This window comes from Macrosteles quadrilineatus, unplaced genomic scaffold, assembly GCF_028750875.1.
Source record: "Macrosteles quadrilineatus isolate MER2022 unplaced genomic scaffold, UCM_ALF_1.0 Scaffold_1__1_contigs__length_201487025, whole genome shotgun sequence".
In the NCBI taxonomy this organism is placed as follows: domain Eukaryota; kingdom Metazoa; phylum Arthropoda; class Insecta; order Hemiptera; family Cicadellidae; genus Macrosteles; species Macrosteles quadrilineatus.
Window position 1 is genome coordinate 137,479,239 of NW_026542594.1, and position 19,024 is coordinate 137,498,262.

General features: G+C 35.7%; 1 protein-coding gene across 1 annotated transcript in view; it reads right to left on the reverse strand.

The window, feature by feature from the left end:
* The window catches only part of LOC128985548 (adhesion G protein-coupled receptor A3), a 138,048-nt gene that overhangs the window by 81,015 nt on the left and 38,009 nt on the right, over positions 1-19,024 (reverse strand). Inside the window, exons 6-9 of the mRNA XM_054405147.1 lie at positions 18,722-18,941; positions 15,237-15,406; positions 12,059-12,195; positions 7,099-7,295 (exon numbers count right to left, since the gene is read on the reverse strand). Of these exons, the coding sequence (XP_054261122.1) occupies positions 7,099-7,295; positions 12,059-12,195; positions 15,237-15,406; positions 18,722-18,941 (724 nt within the window). The remainder of the gene's footprint in view (positions 1-7,098; positions 7,296-12,058; positions 12,196-15,236; positions 15,407-18,721; positions 18,942-19,024) is intronic.

Genomic DNA, 19,024 nt, shown 5'->3' on the forward strand with positions numbered 1-19,024 from the left:
TTTAGTATAATTAATTTCTTGTTGGCAGGATATTCGCGCGCCGGTTGTCTCATGAGTTGAGTCTGACATCTTGAAATGTAGATTGTGTTGTGCAATGAGCTGAAGCTAAACAATGTCACCGGCACCGTCGCTGTTTTGAACTAGATTTTCTATGTTGGCTATGAAAATTGTTAACTGTGATTACAAAACTAATCGTGATTACAAAACTAATCGTGATTACAAAACTAATACTGTAGCTATAAAGTTAATAAATGTTAAAAAAAATATTTATCCCTGTCGAGTGTCCGGTGTTATCGGAATCGACTTTTGACAATCGAGTCTTGGTACCGAACCGATACCAATGTCCAAGTGGTAACCAATGGATGGTGGTATCGATGACGATATTAGATACATCCCTTTTTAGAATCAAATTGAAATTTCAATACATCGCACTCGCTGCACACCACTACCTATCACTATCACCATCACCCAGTGTCAGCTGTCGCTGTCAGTGAAATGGATGACGCAAGCGATGCCTAGGTTGCCGATTATTATTAGGCCTAGTATGTCAATATTGAAAGGGGTTAAGGGATTAAATAAAACTCAAACATTTTCCTTTCTTATTATTTACTTGTCAAACATCAACGAAATCGGCTTAACCTCTACTACTCGACTCGAGTTGCAAGTATATTTAACTAAGTGCTTCCGGCGACCGGCGGCGTCGGCTTCCCGCGTAGGCCTATTCATGGTGGTAGGTAGTGTACATCCAACTTACCTTCTGCTTCTTCCGAACCAACGCCACTCGCCAGTAAACCGAAAATTTTTGTTTACTATAAAATCAATCAAGAAAGTATTGCAAAACGGTTTATAACTATTAAAATTACTTGAAAAAAACTGTATTAACAATATCAATTAAATTCACGGAATAATACGATTTTCACGCATATTTCCCGGTTTTTTCACGGCTGTTAAAATTCACGCATAATTCCCGATTTTCCCGGAATTCCCGGCCGCTGACAACCCTGTAAAAATAATATTTCTGAAACCGGTTTATTCTGTGAGTAAGATGAGAAAAACATAAAAGTTTTACTGTGAAATCACCAGTTTATGCAGGTAAAGAGATAGGCTGGGATTCTTATCAGATCAGATAAGAGGGTTGCACTGCTTGAGTTTTCCTTATCTACATTGGGATGAGTCAACTTTATCTCTGAGCTTCAATCCATTGGACATGGACACCTATTATCTGCCAGTTTGTTTACTTCCTTGTTTACATGTTGTTTGCAACCGGAATTACAATACTGAAGAAACTATAATTTTTTACAAATATTGCCATTACAAAGTTAGAACTAGAGGTGAATTGAGTAGCCACTTATTTTTATTTTTAAAGCTACTAACAGCATTGGAATAACAATACAGTACATGCTACGATTAAAAATTTAATAAGAAATTCCGAACGTGGCGAAACCCATAACCCTGACCCTGATATTTCACCAGATATGGACCCTAATGAAGAAGAATGGAAACCTGTCCATGAAAGTGATGACCCTGGATTTGACCATAACATTTTATTTTTCAAACAACCTGGTCCAAAGCACTGTCCTCCTCGTGATTCTGAACCGATTGATTATTTTTATTTATTTTTCACGGTTACAATCCTAACAAAATTCGTAAGAGAAACAAACAGGTATGCTAATCAGTACATCGAATCACATCTACATAATTTGACTCTTAATTCTAGAGCCCATAAATGGAGACCTCGGTAACATTATCTGAAATGGGCAAATACGGAGGTGTTGGTAAAAAATCGGGGTTGTATTGTGATACAGACAGCTTTGTGTTGGTAAAAAATCGGGGCTGTACAGTGATACAGACTGCTTTGTGTTAGTAAACATATCGGGGGAAAATCGGTCTCTTACATGGATATAGACAGCTTTATGTTAGTAAACAAATCGGGGTTGTACAGTGATACAGACAGCTTCGTGCTAGTAAAGAAATCGGGGTTGTACAGTGATACAGACAGCTTTGTGTTAGTAAAGAAATTGGGGTTGTACAGTGATACAGACAGCTTTATGTTAGTAAAGAAATCGGGGTTGTACAGTGATACAGACAGCTTTGTGTTAGGAAAAAAATCGGGAAAAAATTTGAAAAAATCAGATCCATCAAAACCGGATCCAGCCCAAGATCCGGAATTTTTTGGATCCGATCCGATGCCGGTTCTAGCTCGGATCCGGTAGTCCGATATCCGGATCCGACCATCACTAGTATTTTTGTTTGTTTGTCCTTTATGGACTCCAAAAACCCTCAAAAGATTGTAATAAAACTTTCAGGCATTATTCAGCATTATTCAAGGATGGTTTGTGTGAAGTTTGGTGCAGATCCGTCAAAAGGGTACCGCCCCAGTGGCTGTGGAGTTTCCCATGTTAACCTTATGAGTTCTCATATTTAAATGGAACTAGCTGTGTACCCGTTCTACGCACGGGGATCTTATGGTAATCAGTTGAAACCTTCTTATATAATATAAAGAACAGCAGTTGGTTTGCAGATTTTCAGATATGCTGGCCAAACTATTTATTATACATAACTTCATTTTATGTCGTTTGTTGTTGTTCCGGATCGGTATGACAATCAATAAAAGGCTAAATTACCTGTGTCCACTGGTCGATCCTAATGTATCCTATTACAGGAGATGCATTTCGGCGAAATTAAATCGCCATCATCAGTCCTATAAGGTCTTGAGCTTCCCCATTAGGTGCGTCTTGGAGTTTTTGAAACACATACACGAACTGTACACTTATACACATGACGAATAAAACATAAATACACAGTAGGCCTACTTTTATTTTTACTATAGACAAGTAGACGCGCGTCGGTCCTGTGCCGAGTCTCGACTGAAAACGCTCATTTAAAAAATGTAAGTTTCCCAGCAATACATTTTTACATGGATACCAAAACGCCGCATCTTACTGCAGGGAAAATCAGAAAAGAGGGGGAGTATCCATTCTTGTAAATGATCATTTTAAAATTAAACATAGGCCGGATTTTGAAGAATTAACGATTGAGTCAAGTTTTGAATGTTGTGGGGTCCAAATAGTTAAACCCATAGATCTTATTGTACTGTGTGTCTACAGACCAACTGTTTATACCAAAGCTGCTTTTGATGTGTTTTTTGAACGTCTCCATTTCCTTTTAAGCTATTGTGTAAATAAGACCCCTAAGGCTCATGTTTTACTTGCAGGAGATTTCAATATCAATGTTTTAAATTCTGACTTCTATACCGAAGAATTCTTATCAATTTTAAGTTCCTTTAATTTTTTTGCACATTTCAATGTTCCAACTCGAATTACGAATGTTTCTAGTTCCTGTCTTGACAATATTATCACTAATTTCTGTCCTAACTTGTGTAAAGCAATAGTTTTAGAAAATGGTTTATCTGACCACTTAACACAGTGTTTATGTTTAGATTATAATTATTTTGAAAAAAGACAATTGGAGCCAAAGATAAAAATCAGTCCATCCTTAAAAAGAAATTATAGTCAAAAAAATTTGGATAGTTTTGTTAACGTTTTGAAGTATGAACAATGGACTGAATTTTTTAGCAAATCTGAAGTAATTACTGATGTAAATGTACTTTATAAGTGTTTTCTTCAAACTTTTAAACTGCATTTTAATTCTTGTTTTCCTTTAGTAAATAAGAAATGTTATAGTAAAAATTGTGATAAAGGGTGGTTAACAACTGGAATTAGAGTCTCATGCAAAAGGAAAAGGGAATTACATGAAATTAGTAAAATGTCAAATGATACAAGTTTTAAAGATTATGTAAAAGAATACAAGAAATTATTAAATAAATGTATAAAATCAGCTAAGATATTGTACAACAGAAATAAGATTAAAGAATCCTGTAACAAAACCAAAACAGCCTGGCATATTGTTAAAAAAGAGACTAATACAACTGACAACAGCAAAAAAGAATACCCCTTCTTGTTGCATTCAATGTCTGACAGGACGCAACTAAATCAAATTAATGCATTTTTTTCTGACACATGTAAAAGCTTGAATGTTGGTTCAGATTCTTATAAAGCTCTTGGCTTCCTACACAGTAGAATCCCTCCCGAGTCCAAACTTATATCATTTAAGCCAGTGAACCTTCAAGAAGTGCAAGACATAATAAAAGACTTAAAGTCATCTAAAGCCTCTGGATGGGATGAAATTTCAACTTCATTAATGAAATTAAGTTCAGAGTTTATTGCTCAACCCATTGTTCATTTGATAAACATTTCTTTGTATACTGGTGTTTTCCCTGACCTATTGAAACTATCAAACATAATACCAGTCTTTAAAAAAGGTGACCCAAAAGATATATCCAACTACAGACCTATTTCTTTATTGCCTAGTTTCTCAAAAATATTTGAGAAAGTCGTCTTCAATAGATTGTGTGATCATTTTGAAACATCCCAAATTTTGGATACATGTCAGTTTGGATTCCGGAAGGGACGGAGTACAACAGATGCAATCTTTAGCTTTATTACCGAAGTCACAGGTGCTCTTGACAGATCACAGGCAGTAGCTGGTCTCTACTGTGATCTGTCAAAAGCATTTGACTGTGTAAACCATAGCCTGTTAATACAAAAACTAAACTTTTATGGTGTGTCAGGTATGGCTATAAAGTGGATAACCTCGTTTTTATCAACGCGGAAACAGTGTGTGGACCTACGGTTAATAAATCTGAAATCTGATTTCAAATTAGTCACAGAGGGTGTGCCACAAGGCTCAATACTGGGTCCACTACTGTTTTTGGTTTATATTAATGACCTACCTTTGATTTTAAAGTCAAAATCAGTAATGTTTGCTGATGACATTTCCATTATTTTCACTGATCATAGTAAAATTGTTATGCAACAAACAGCTGAACAAGATTTCCTTCAGCTAGAAAAATGGTTTGAAGCAAATGGTTTGGCGTTAAATAAAGATAAATCTCTTCTGATGGAATTCCAAAAAAACTACCAGAAATCAGACTCATCAACAAAATTAGATTTGAACCTTTCTCTAAATTCAGTAAGCTCAGTTAAATTCTTAGGCATCACAGTGGATCAAAAATTGACTTGGCAAAATCATATTGGTGAAGTTGTAAAAAAATTAAATAAAGCACATTTTATGTTCATTATTTTATCTAAATCTGTTGACATATCCACTCTTATGATGGTTTATTACGGTTATGTCTATCACTTGTTTAATTATGGTGTGATCTTCTGGGGACATTCAGATAGGAGGAAAAAAGTTTTTAAAATGCAGAAGAGAATTATCCGTATTATTTTTGGACTTAAAGGAAAAAAATCCTGTAAGAGTATTTTTAAAAATCACAAAATTCTTACTTTTCCCAGTATATACATATATAATTTAATCTTGTACATAAGACAACATTTATCAAATTTTCCAAGTAACTCTGATTTTCACAACTATAACACAAGACAAAAGAATAGCCTTACATACCCTAGACATAATACCTCCAACATTGAACATTCTCCATACTACTCTGGTATAAAATTGTATAATAGCCTGCCTAGCACCATAAAGGGTTTGACAGATTTTAAAAGATTTAAAACCAGTTTATTCAAATTGTTGTCAGATAAATGCTGCTACAAGATTGGGGACTTTTTCAATTAGCTATTAGTATGTCAAATCAATAGTTAGTTGTAATGGTTGAACAGTAAGTAGTTGTAGGGGAGAAAGTGTATATAGATTATAGCTCTTAATTAATTAGTGCTGTAAATTTGCCAAATGTATAGTTATGTTTATTCTTGACTTGACACAATTCATGTATAGAAATGTACTGTTTGAATAAAGGATTTTTTGATTTGATTTGATTTGAATATACAACACTGATTCAAGGTCTATTTCCCGGTTATCAAAACTCAAGAACAATTTTATACACAAAGAATCTCTATTTTCATTTACTGTTACCCTACATATTATTGCACTTGCGATTAATTAAATCCGTTATGTAAGGAAAAACGTTTTTAATCTTAATTGGTTTGGATTTGCTTTCAAAACGTGATCGGAAATGGTTGCGGTATTTGTAAACAACATTCAATGTAAACATATCAGTGACAGCTAGAAGAAATAATCTTGATTTGAACAGCTGTTCGTTATTTCATAGAAGAATATGTGCTAAACATTGGGAGAAAACTTTACAAAAAATCGCACAAAATTGGGTTTTTAAACGTCCGTTATTTTATTTACAAAGTGGTGACGCCATATTTTAATGGCTAAAGACAATTTCGCCAATCCAGTGAATACATTAAAATGATTTGGAACTTGATAGGTACTCTCGTTTTTCAGGAGTAGGCCGCGTAAAATGGCTCTTGGGTCGTAACAGACATGAAGACAGACAGAAATTTAGATGATGAGACTTGTTTCGGTTTCTCTAATGTATAAAACGTAAAAATAACCTAAAAGTTTATGATTCTGAGCAATGTACAGAAAAAACTCTAATTTTATTTATATAGATTAAAGAATCTTAACAGGTGGTTCAACTAAACAATTTAATTCTGTGATGTTCAATAGCATTAAGAAGTTAATAGGTTTACCAACAGGGTGCAGCACTATTATTTTTTTTTAATTTATGACAAAACCTAATTTGAAACCAAGTGAGCGTGAAGATGAGTGAGCATAGCGAACGAACTTAAACCTGGAGACGAGTCAGCGTAGCGAACGAGCTGACCTGAAGGCAAGTGAGCGCAGCGAACGAACTTCAACCAGGACGTGATTGAGCCATGCGAACGAGCTCATCTTGAAAATGAACGAGCATTTGACATAAAACCACATTAGGACAAGACGACGTCTGTCGGGCCAGCTAGTAGAGTGTAAAATAAAACAAATGCCTCTATCTGTTCAGACAAGGGAGATACATAAATTTTACCAAACGCTTACAGGAATTAGTAAAAATGTCTGGAGTTTTTGGCTGGTATTATCCGACAAAGTACCGGCATTTTTGGCTAGGCCCAAAAAATTTTTGCTGGAGTGCAAAGGGTTAAGATGGGGTCACCACCTAGGTTTGTATTTTAACTCAAATATAAATGAAGGATGAGTGTAGAATTAAATGTGAATATCCGTGTAACTGACCTTGGAGAATTGTTCTAGTATACGAGTGGTCTCACTGGCAAAGGGACAGTTGTCAGTAAAGAGCTGCTCCCACTGACCGCTGGACCCACACATGTAGGATGCCTGTGTAGTAGCTCCCTCTACGATACAGGGAATCTCTACCAGATGACCTCCCACAGTCTTGGGCCATGTATACACACCCTTGTTGTCACTAGTTACTGCAACAACCCACACATCACATTAGGTATTGATACAAGTAGAAATGGACACAATTGTACTTTTAAATTGGGATGGGATAAAATTTATTCCTTGTTAAAAGGGGGTTGTTTTTTTATTTTTTTTTATCTTAAATAAACATTCTCGAAGATAGCAATAATGACAACTAATCTATTTGCAGTCTTTACATATGCATCACCAGTGTTGGGGAAGCTACTTTTAAAATGTAGCTAGCTACAACTACTGCTACATTTACAAAAAAGTAGCTTAGCTACAGCTACAGCTACAGTTCCGAAAAAGTAGCTAGCTACAACTACAGCTACAATGAAATGTAGCTACAGCTACAATTTTAGCTACTTTTCCAAAGACGTTACTTTTTATTCCACGCACATTAGGTAAATGTAAAATTAATTGTAACTACATTTTTATTGAACAAATATTTTAACAAAAAATGTCAGTATTGTATCATTGACTATAGGCCTATACCACATGATATAGGCTTATAACATACATACAGGCATATATAGCATTCCACATTCACAAGCACATTGCATTCTACAGGTATATATAGTCAATGATTGTGTCTAACATTACTTGGAAAACAAATTATTCCTAGATTGTATTTAATTTGTTGGCATTATATACCTAACATTAAAACAACAGAACCAAATAGTTGGGTTTCCCATCATATTTAGTACTTATTTTTCAAATATTGCATTATTTTTAAGCATCTTATATGTAAATTTCATTAAGTTCAAAGGACATAGGCCTACAACCAAACTATATTTTAAAAGCTCATTTTATTTCTTTAATATAGATTCATTTATAGATGTCTTGTATAAACAATTAAGACCAATAAAACTGTAAAACGATTATTTAAAAATACTTGTTGGTGTTACCTACTGAAATTTGAGTTTATTGCCTTTCTTAACTTTTAATGTTAAAAACGACATTGTTATAACTTTTAACCATAGTGATAAGTTACTTGTTCTATGAATAACACTTTTCAATGTCAAGAAATCGTCCTTTATTGTCATTATGCATAGGGCAAATTGCAAATTGTGCTTCAACCTAGTTGGTACAGAAAACAGTATTCAGCAACTTATCCTGAAATCGGCTTTTAATTTAAACATGTGGAAATTTGTAAAGTAAAAATAACATAGCCTATAGGCCTACTTGGCTATGTAACAAGTTGGCTATAGTAGGCTTGTTCTTGCAAGGACTAAACAGATATATTCCTAATAATTGAACTTGGAACTTGGTATTTGTCTTAAACCATAACATAGCCTAGGAATAGTCCTATACAAGAGCTGTTAGCAGGAGCAAACTATGCTATTTTTTCAATGTAAGTTTCATGTTATATGGAGATTTTTTCGTTACAATTATCATTTAGTCTAGGCATATCTTAAATCACATCAGGTAATTTCTTCTTTGTTAATTTAGTAAACCTTTGAAAAATCTTCGTAATCTAACCAAGGAAGGGCTTGTGATGATGAACCACAATCAACAGCTAAAGCAAAGGTTGATAGGACAGCTTTCTCATTATCTTAAGGTTTAGTGTTGGTTTCCATTAAAACCCAAGTTGAAACACTATCGATATAATAAAGAAACTAAATGGATTACTAATTTCCCTGTCAATCACTTGCAAGCGTTCAATAGCTTCTCTTGTCACCGCCCACCGGTAACGTTTAAAAGTCGTCTGCATCTAGCGGTTTTATTTAATTTGACAGTAATCAGAGAGTAGTAAATTAAGGAAATGAGAGCCAAAAATGTGGATAACACTTATTTAATGGCCTCCATGTCCACACAACGTTTATAGGGAATGAAACGGCTGCAACCAGCTGTATGACGCCAAGAAAGTAGGCCTAATTTTTTTGAAAATCTCAGTTTAAAAGGTTTCATGTAAGGTTGAGGTTATGATAAAAATCACTATCTCAAACAATGTTAATGTAGCGAGAAAAGTAGCTGAAATTCCGCTACAACTACTTTAGAAATGTAGCTAGCTACAGCTAAAGCTACAAAATCTTAAAAGTAGCGTAGCTACAGCTAACGCTACAAAAAAAGTAGCGCGCTACTGTAGCGTCGCTACTTGTAGCGCGCTACTTCCCAACACTGTGCATCACAATGGTTACATTGTAGTTAGTATAATGTTTTTGGTTTTGCAGGTGTTGAAACCTTGGATGTACTAATATTCTTTTGTGATTGAGCAGGAGAAGGTTTGTTTAGTTGGTTAATTTCACAAGTTTTATACTTTTGCTTCCACAGAGATATGATCCACGACGATGTGAACTGGTTGGATTGTTTTTTGACCGGTCAGGAATTTTCGGGTGGACTAACATATTTCCGAGGTTGGGTGATAGTCTGAAAACAATGTTTTCAAGACTCTTTTCCATTCAGGTAAGCCTGCTACCCTCACAAAACATCTAATTACAATATACGGTTTTGAAATAGCATATGTTAGCATTTTAAGTATTCAGGGCTGTGCGAATCCAGAAATTTTGGTTCGAATCCGAATATTTTAATTAATCCCGAGTTGAATCCGAATCTCAAATTTACAGCCGTTTTCAAACCCGGATGGAATCCGAATCTCAAATTTAAAGCTGTTATGGAAACTGAATATTTAAACCAGTTCAGAGTCGAATAAAAAAAAGTTATATAATTGAGGCCTACCTATCTGAAGTTTTGAAACTAAACAATTGGGCATAAGTTAGGCCTACCACCTAGGTCTAAGTTACTCGCTAAAAGTGATGGACTACTAATTTGTGTAGTTTAAAACATAGGCCTAGCCTATACATCTCAGTGTTATTCCACTACATAAGCCTAAGTCTGTATTACTGTTACAAGTAACAACTCACACTGTGAGGTTAAGTTTAGTGATAGCCAAGATAGTGTTCAAATGCAACCTACACTAATGTGCCCAAAGCCTAACACCAAGTTATAACTTACTATAGTCAGGTTCCTAACATGAACCAGTCAACAGCAAATCAGAGTATACAAGTAGTTTTTATATCAGCTTTCCAATTGTGACCAATTGCAACTTAGGCAATATCCTACCTTACGTCAGTAAATTATAAATCAAACATGCTAAAAACAGACTAACTCAAACTCCAAATTTAAGTCAAACCAAAGTTCTGGTTCCAATCCCAATTCCCATTCAATTGACACTGAACAAGAAGCAACAAAACCCAACCAGTCCGCCATTTCATTCTCCGTTGGTTCTATAACCGACTAAAACTGATCGAGTGAAGTTATTACAGGGTGCGGCAAAAAAACCGAACCATTTTCTGCAGCGCACTGTTCAGCGACAAGTCGTCTGAGGAAGGTGGGAGTAGGCTCGTTGGAAAGCTCATACAATGTCATTTTTTGTAGTCATAGAGCAGTGGTCGTATGAGCTATGTGCAGTTGTTATCAAGTCGTTTTAAAAAAGTTATTATTTAGTCATTGCATCTCAGCGGTAGTTCCGTGCTTTTATTCAATTAGGTTGACATAGAGAGGTTCTGTCGTGATTATCTGTATGGATGGTTACCAAATTATACAGATTATTAATCTAATCCATAGGGGTGAAAATTAACCTCAAAATTTGTATAGCTCAGCGGTCAGACATGTTCAAGGCAGCCGCTTGTTTTTGGGCTGGCCTACGAGGACTGTTTTCCACAGCAGCACAAACTCTATTGAATGTTTGTTGTCTGGCGTCCGATCTGACTTTGGAAGGCCTGTCATCTTCCTTTTCAACGCAGAAGCCGTTGTTCTAATGTAAGTAACCCACCGCATTATTGTGCTACAGAACAGAACTCCTCCATGTCGCCTTAATTGAAAGAATGCATGAAACTGCCACTGAGTAGCAAGAATGAATTCACTATTTTATAAAAACGACTCCATAACAACCGCACTAGCTCAGGCGACCAGTGCTCTATGACTTCAAAAAATGGCATTGTGTAGGCTTTCCAACGAGCATACTCCTACCACTCTCGGACGACCTGTCGCTGAACAGTGCTCTACAGAAAATAGATCGGCTTTTTTGCCGCACCCTGTATTATTATTATTAAACCCGGCGAGTGTAATTCAAAAACGGAACCAAAGAGTCGATTGTCGAATCTTTGGTTAACAACTCGATAACAATCCGCTTGCAAAACTACCAGTGCGATATACAATCTACTGAAGGAAAATACATTTTGCCGGGTCAGCCGTCAGTTGGTGCTTTAGTGCTTTTGTTTCTAATCTTTGAATGCTGGACCCAGTATTTCAAATCAAAATCAGATGATAAAAAATTCAATTGAATCTGATCCAAATGTGGTAAAATCGAATATCGAATCCTGACTCAGATCTATATCCAGGAAATTTCAATATCGATTCCGAATCAGAATTCAGTTAGAAACAGTAGATCGTTCTCGAATACAAATCGAATCTCTAAAAAGATTCAGATTCAATTCGTTTTTCGAACTATTCGCACAGCCCTGTAAATATGTGACGATCTAGATGCTAAACTTTTACAGCCAGATTATATTTTACTATCTTGTTAATCTCCCAAAGGGCAATAGGCAATACAAAGTGCTATTAGGTGGTTCGGATTTACAAAGGAAATATCTAGATGATTTTTGACTATCAATGAATGTATGCAATACAAAGGTTATGCAACAAATATACTTAAATGTCTTGTAATGTTGGTGTTTTCAACCAAAAAAAGTATTATGAGGCTTAATAAAATATGTTCATATGAAAGAATAATACTGTCAAATTAAGTTTAAACAACACAGATGATTGGTACCTGTGATTGGGCAGTAGATAGTCTGGTTGCTGATGACTATGACAGATATACTAGATGTGTGATTGCCATCATCAGTATACAACTGACACCGCCATTGGCCACTGTGATTGGACTCAAGATGGTTTATTATCAGCAAACTGCAAATCATTAAAAATTCTGGTTGGTAAAAAAAGGTTAAACATGCAGGTGACTTTGAACAGAGTAATTGCTTCTTAAGTACAGTATATTTTTACTTAAATTGCCTCTTATATAGTGTATATAAGCAACAGGAAAGGATAATTTATGTTCTCATGTTGTGTCCCACTACCAAAGGATTTTGTACATTTATATAAACTAGGGATTTGTCGATTCTCAATACTGATTCTCAATACACCACCGATTCTTGGTCATTGGTATTGAGAATCGATCATCAAGAGTTAATGCCAATATTGATACCCAAGACATCCGCAAAGATCTTGCAAAAAAATGCTCACTTTTGCTGCGATTGCCTGACAACATTAACGTTGCTGTTGTGACGCATAGCGGCACGCTATTTTATATAGTGTGAGTATTTCCCGAAGCCGGGCTGCATGACCAACTCGTAGCCTGCCGCAACTGCATGAACGCTCTCTCCCCACCTTCCTACCTACACTCTTGTCCTCCGTCTTGCTCATCCATCTTTCGTACGAGAAGCAGCCGATTTTCAGGGCGTCTCTTCCAGCATTACGGATAAGTAACTTAGAATATAATAAATTATGTAGAATTTAAGTAGTAATTATGTGCGGATAAGTCAGGAAACAAGCGGGAAGCCCTTCAAGCTTCGCCCGACTATTGAAATGTAGGAAATTTAACACTTATCCGGCAAGCCCTTCAGGCTTCGCCCGACTATTGAAATGTACTAAATTTAACACTTATCCGGCTCGCTGCCCTCAGCAGCGAGCCTTCTCAAACCTAAAAATTCAATCTCATGTCCCCAGCAGAATGTAGCTTAACATTTCTCAATCAGGATATTTTTCATTCAGAATTTGAATTTAATCTACGTACAATTTCATTCACTCAGCAGTATTAATTAGCAACTCTCCATGTTCAGTTCATAGTTTGGAAGGGTAGGTATCTAGTTAAATAGTTAGTTAAATTAGTGTAAATCAAAGCTGGCTAGGCAGGTGTTCTGATCTGGTTAAAAGGTCTCCGCCCCTTTGGTCCCCAGCAATCTTCCTAATTTGATTGGAGCAGATACGGCACGTTTAACTTAGGTTTGGTCCAGACACAGATATTCCAAACCTATTAGCCCTTTTTATTCCCTCCAGAATTCCCAAATTCCCTCCAATATCCCACCTAATAGTAACCCTCAATCTGAGCATCCACCATCATATATTCTAGTGATGGTCGGATCTGGATATTGGGCTACCGGATCCGAGCTGGAACCGGCAACCGATCGGATCCAAAAAATGTCGGATCTTGGGCTGGTTCCGGTTTTGATGGATCTGATTTTTCCCGATTTTTTTACTGACATAAAGCTGTGTGTATCCATGTACAAGACCGATTTTATCCCAATTATTTTACTAACACAAAGCTGTCTGTATCCATGTACAAGACCGATTTTCCCCCGATTTGTTTACATAAAGCTATCTGTATCCATGTACGTTCATCCGGACTAATGTGGCGGACGTCCGCCGACTATCATCTCGGGAGACGATAATGTTGTTGATTATGACACGAGACATGGCCATGTCTTTGACGCAAAGATGTAATACGATGATGTTGTTTCTATGACCGTAGGTGATATTCAGGGTTTTGCTGCGATTGCAGAATACAAAAATTAAGGTTACCTACCAACTAACTGTGACTACAGGAGATGTTCAATATTTTCCCATCATCGAGGGAGACAATGATGATGTTTCCGTTATGGCTATCAGATGAAGACATTATTTTGTGTATTATCTACGCCAATAGCATTTTTAAACATTTTAAAAGGAACAATCCAAACCCTGGTCTTGTTGCTAACGTCGACCTTTTTGATAGCATCATTAATTCATAGCCCAATGACAAATGGCATCTTAGTCTGGAAACGATCTCACTTGGAATCAAACCAGCGATCTTCAAATGACCGGATATATCACAGTCAGCCGAGATTGCGATAAAATCTCTGAAATCTACCGCAATTGTAAAAATTGTGTCAATGTCAAGTGGTTTTATCGTGATCTCTGCTGACAATGGTGATGTTTCCGGTTTGAATTCCAATTGGGTAGATAGAACTTGTTAACAATGCCTTATTTTTTCTCTACTTCAAAACCCCCCATTAATCCAAACTTTCCTTTTAATTAGGGCATAGAGACAGGGATTAATTAGTTGGACCAACGCATATACAAATTTGATAAAATGGTACAAAAACTGCTTCAGAATTGAAAATTGATAGATGTTGGTATTGACACATCTCTAACACAAACCCTGGTAGGTATACATATCCATTGTACCAAAGTTTTCCAGAATTGTCCTGGTTAGGGAGAACTATATCTTCTAAGATTTGGAATTGAACGAGAACTTGAGTTAAGTTAAAAATTGGAGTGCCAATCATTCTTCTAAGAAATGTCAACCCACCACTATTGACTGACAAGTAAAATTAAAATAAGAATATCAAGGGGGAAGTTGCTCTCTTGCCACAAATTTTGATTATCGCCACCGATATGTCCTTCCAGTTCATAAGGTTACAGCTTCCACAGTTTGACTCACATAGACAATGACAATAAACTAGGGGTGTGCGAATATTCGAAAGTTCGAATAGTTGAACGAATACTTTAGTATTCGAGCCCGACTCGATCTGAATGAGTATATTCGAACATTCGAATAGTAAACAAACTTAGAAATAATCTCTAATTTCAACCAAATAAATCATGGTATTGTGTTGTTTTATTTCATCCCAACATTTCATGCATCGTCGGCATATTATGACATCTTCCTTAAATCTACACACGAACACGACCATTTTCAAGGACGATAATTTTGTTGTGTGAATCACTCCGCTCAGCTGGCTAGCTTACAATGCTCCAATACGATAGGCTTACTGCAACCTACTGGCATGGAAAAACAAGACTCAACCATTCTTATTTGATTAATTAACAATAGCCTATATTTAGCAGCAATTAAGTTTGAATTAGTTTACCAGACAGATCTCTATTTTATTGCTGCAGAGATCGTGTACCTTTCTATGAAGCCGTTGTCCTTGATGTGTTTGTTCTGTACTTGTATAGAGTGGTGGAAGACGTCGGTAGGATCCTTGTTTGCCCAGAGCCAGTTGACTGAATCATCAGAGTCAATGTCTCCAGTTAGAGCTCGACATTGTAGGTTCAACGAGTCACCCTCAAACACAACCTGTCACATGTCATTGCCATTGAAACTTACAACCTGCATTTACAACTTCATGTACAACATCTATTGCGGCTTAAAACATTCAACTATATGGATTAAATCAGTATTTTACCCTTTAAATCTTGGCAAAATGTTCCCTAATTTAACAACACAATAATTCAAATGGTCTAAAGTTAAGTTTTATATGGAGAAACAAATACAGTAAGGATGGGTTGGGTATAATTCCCCACCCAAGAGTGTAGAAGGTTATTTGTAAAAATAAAAACCATACTATGTTGCAAAAATGACTGCAGGAAGATTTAGAAAAATAGGTAATTGGTGTACAGTAAACAAACTAATTGTAAGTATTAAAAAGACTAAATGTATTGATTTTTCTTGAAAAGCAAATTAATTTTATCTTGTCCTTAACTGTCATGTACATGGTTGTATTTATAGTTTCAATTGTCATGAAATTTAAATGTGTGAAAAAGTTAAATATTTAGGCTTAAATCAACTATTAACCCTTCTTCCCACTCATGGTTGGAAACATTCCTGGTTAATACTTTTTGTCCCTTAATAAAAACACTGGCTTTCTTTAGTGCTGTTTTATTATACTGCATACCCTGGCCAAGTTTGCTTGTCACTTCTCTATCATCAATAATCTGTAGTTTACGTTTTGAAGGTACAGTAGACTCTCTGTCATCCGTATTGGCCTTGTCCGGACTCCCGCTAGTCCGGATCGGCAATCGTGATTTTTTTTAGCGGCACATTACAGTATAAGTCCGATTATCCGAGCTAAACGGGGCCAAGACTACCATGAATCATCAAAAACTTGGATAACACGGCGGTAAAAATTATTACCGGTGGAATTGCATTTGCCTGGCTATGAATACTGTGGACCTGGAACAAAATTGAAAAAAGGGCTATATAAAGCCCTATCACCTGTCATTATCACCTATCAGCCAAACACACCTAGGAGTGTGTTGTTACCTATCAGCCTGTTTATCATTTTGTATTCGCTCGACTCTCGATAGTCCGGATTTATCGTAATTCGGACCGGACGTCCGCCACATTAGTCCGGATGAGCGAGAGTCTACTGTATTACAGGTAACTTAGTGTTCAGAAATTTACTTTGAAGTAGTTGCGAAGGAGAATACCCAATATTCGCAACTGGAGATGACCGATAATTTAGAAGATATAAACTTAAGTCTGACTTTTCATGCTTTGTCTTTTGCAACATTGACTTTTAACTATGCCTACTGCTTTCCCCAATCCATTACTGCGAGGATAATGGGGACTAGTAAACTTTACTTCAAACTTCCACAATTTACTGAAGTCAATGAATTCTTGAGAGTTGAATGGGACATTGTCACTTACAAAAATACTTGGTATTCCAAAACGAGCAAAAATTTGCTTAAATGCAGCAATGACAGTTGTTGCTTTTTTATCTCGAATACGCTCAACTTCAATCCATCTTGAGTAATAATCTATTAATAATCTAATAGTCGAAATCGGCTATGTCTGCTGCTACCTTGTAAAAAGGCATGTAAAAAACTTCATGAGGTTGAAGTAGATCTTTCAATTTTGCTCGCATAAACTTGGCGCAAGTAGCACAGCTGTCAATAAGATTTTTAAAATCTGAAATTAATCCAAACAGTAAACAAGTTTTTGAGCTTTCTTCTTTAACTAGCTGAATCCCAAGTGAGTTTAATGGAGTGTCTGTAAAGTATACATTCGCATGGATGGTGGGACTATCAACCTTTCGTTAAAATACACTAGTCCATCTTGAACTGTTAGGTCATAGCTTATTCTAAAATAATGCATTAGTTCATGGTCATTCAGCGAAACTTTGCTGGGCCAACCTTCTTGATAAAACTGTATAGCTTTGTATAAGGATTCGTTCCACAAAGAATCTCTATTTTCATTTACGGTTACCACATACATTATAGCACTTGTGATTAATTAAATCCATTATGTAAGGAAAAACGTTTTTAATCTCACTTGGTTTGAAATTGCTTTCAAAACGTGATCGTAAATGGTTGCGGTATTTGTAAACAACATTCAATGTAAACATATCAGTGACAACTAGAAATAATAATCTTGGTCCGTACAGCTGTTTGTTATTTCATAGATGATTACTGTATGTGATAAACATTGGGAGAAAACTTGACAAAAATGGCACAAAATTGGGTTTTTAAACGTTTGTAATTTTATTTACAAAGTCCTGAGGCCATATTTTAATAGCTAAAGACACTCTCGCCAATCCAGTGAATACATTAAAATGATTTGGATATTGATAGGTACTCTCGTTTTTCAGAAGGCCAAGTAAAATGGCTCTTGGGCCGTGATAGACAGACAGACAGACACAAATTAAGATGAGACTTGTTTTAGCTTCTTTAATGTATAAAACAAGAAAATTACCTAAAAATTCATGGTTCTGAGCAATGTACAGACAAAAGTCTAATTTTGTTTATATAGATAATTGATAACAAGTTGAAATATCACGTAGAATATTTAAATTTAAAACTTAGAAAGATTAACTATTTATTATATTTTGTTAGGAGTTATGTTAGTCTTGTGTATCTGAAAACTCTGTATACAGCATGGTTTGAGTCTACAATGTGTTATGGTCTTATACACCGGGGAGGTACTTATCAAACAACTCTTTTCCCATTACATATCAAATAAAACAAAGTATGAAAGTATAACTTACATGTTCTTGTACATATGTTACAAGAACTAGATATATTCACTGTTTCACAATTATACATTTTTTCTGTAATTAATTTTGTAATAAAAAACCACAGTTTGTATTATATTAAGAACTACCAAAAATGTACAAGAGCCTCAAAAATATATACACTTGTAGTTCCATGTTTTAATCGTGACATGTCAACGAATCAGTTGTGCGTCAATAATGATTTTCAATAAATTTTCCAAAACCATTATTAACCTTTTACAAAATTCCTATAACGTAACTAGCGTTAAGAAAAAAATTTAGAACTTTGTAAAATCTTTATAATTTATAAATGTAAACGCTTTATCCTTGTTAAAGCATTAGTATTTTATTGTTCTTTGTTGCATGTTTTTTTTTTGTTATAAAGTAAAAAAAAAAATTGCTTTGTCATTGTTGTATGCTTAGATGGTATGCTTAGATGCCATGATTATTTATTGTATTTGTGTATTGTTATCAAAAGTGAATAGACTGCCAGTAACAACATTGTAAAATTTCATGTACCTAAATATTTCCTCCCACGCGCGTGTGCACAAGAGGATGTGAAATATTTAGCATATGAAATAAAGCTTTTTGAATTGAATTGAATTGAAAAAGGTATATACTTGATTGTGACTGGGGTTGAGTTCCAGGGCAGCAGAGTCATATTCACTGTGAGGCCAGGCACACTGTGTCCCTCCCTTGATCTTCCTCAGTGGTTGTCCTCTCAACAGTGAAGGAGCGCTACACTTGGGCACAGGAGACAACTTGACTGGTGTGTTCTTGGACCACTCTAGGATCCACCACAGAGCACAATCACACACCAGTGGGTTGCCTGTCAGGTCACTGCAACAATAAACAAGATAAACACTACTTCAGAATTTTCATAGGCTAACTACGAAAAGTTTACTCAACCTCAATATTTCAGT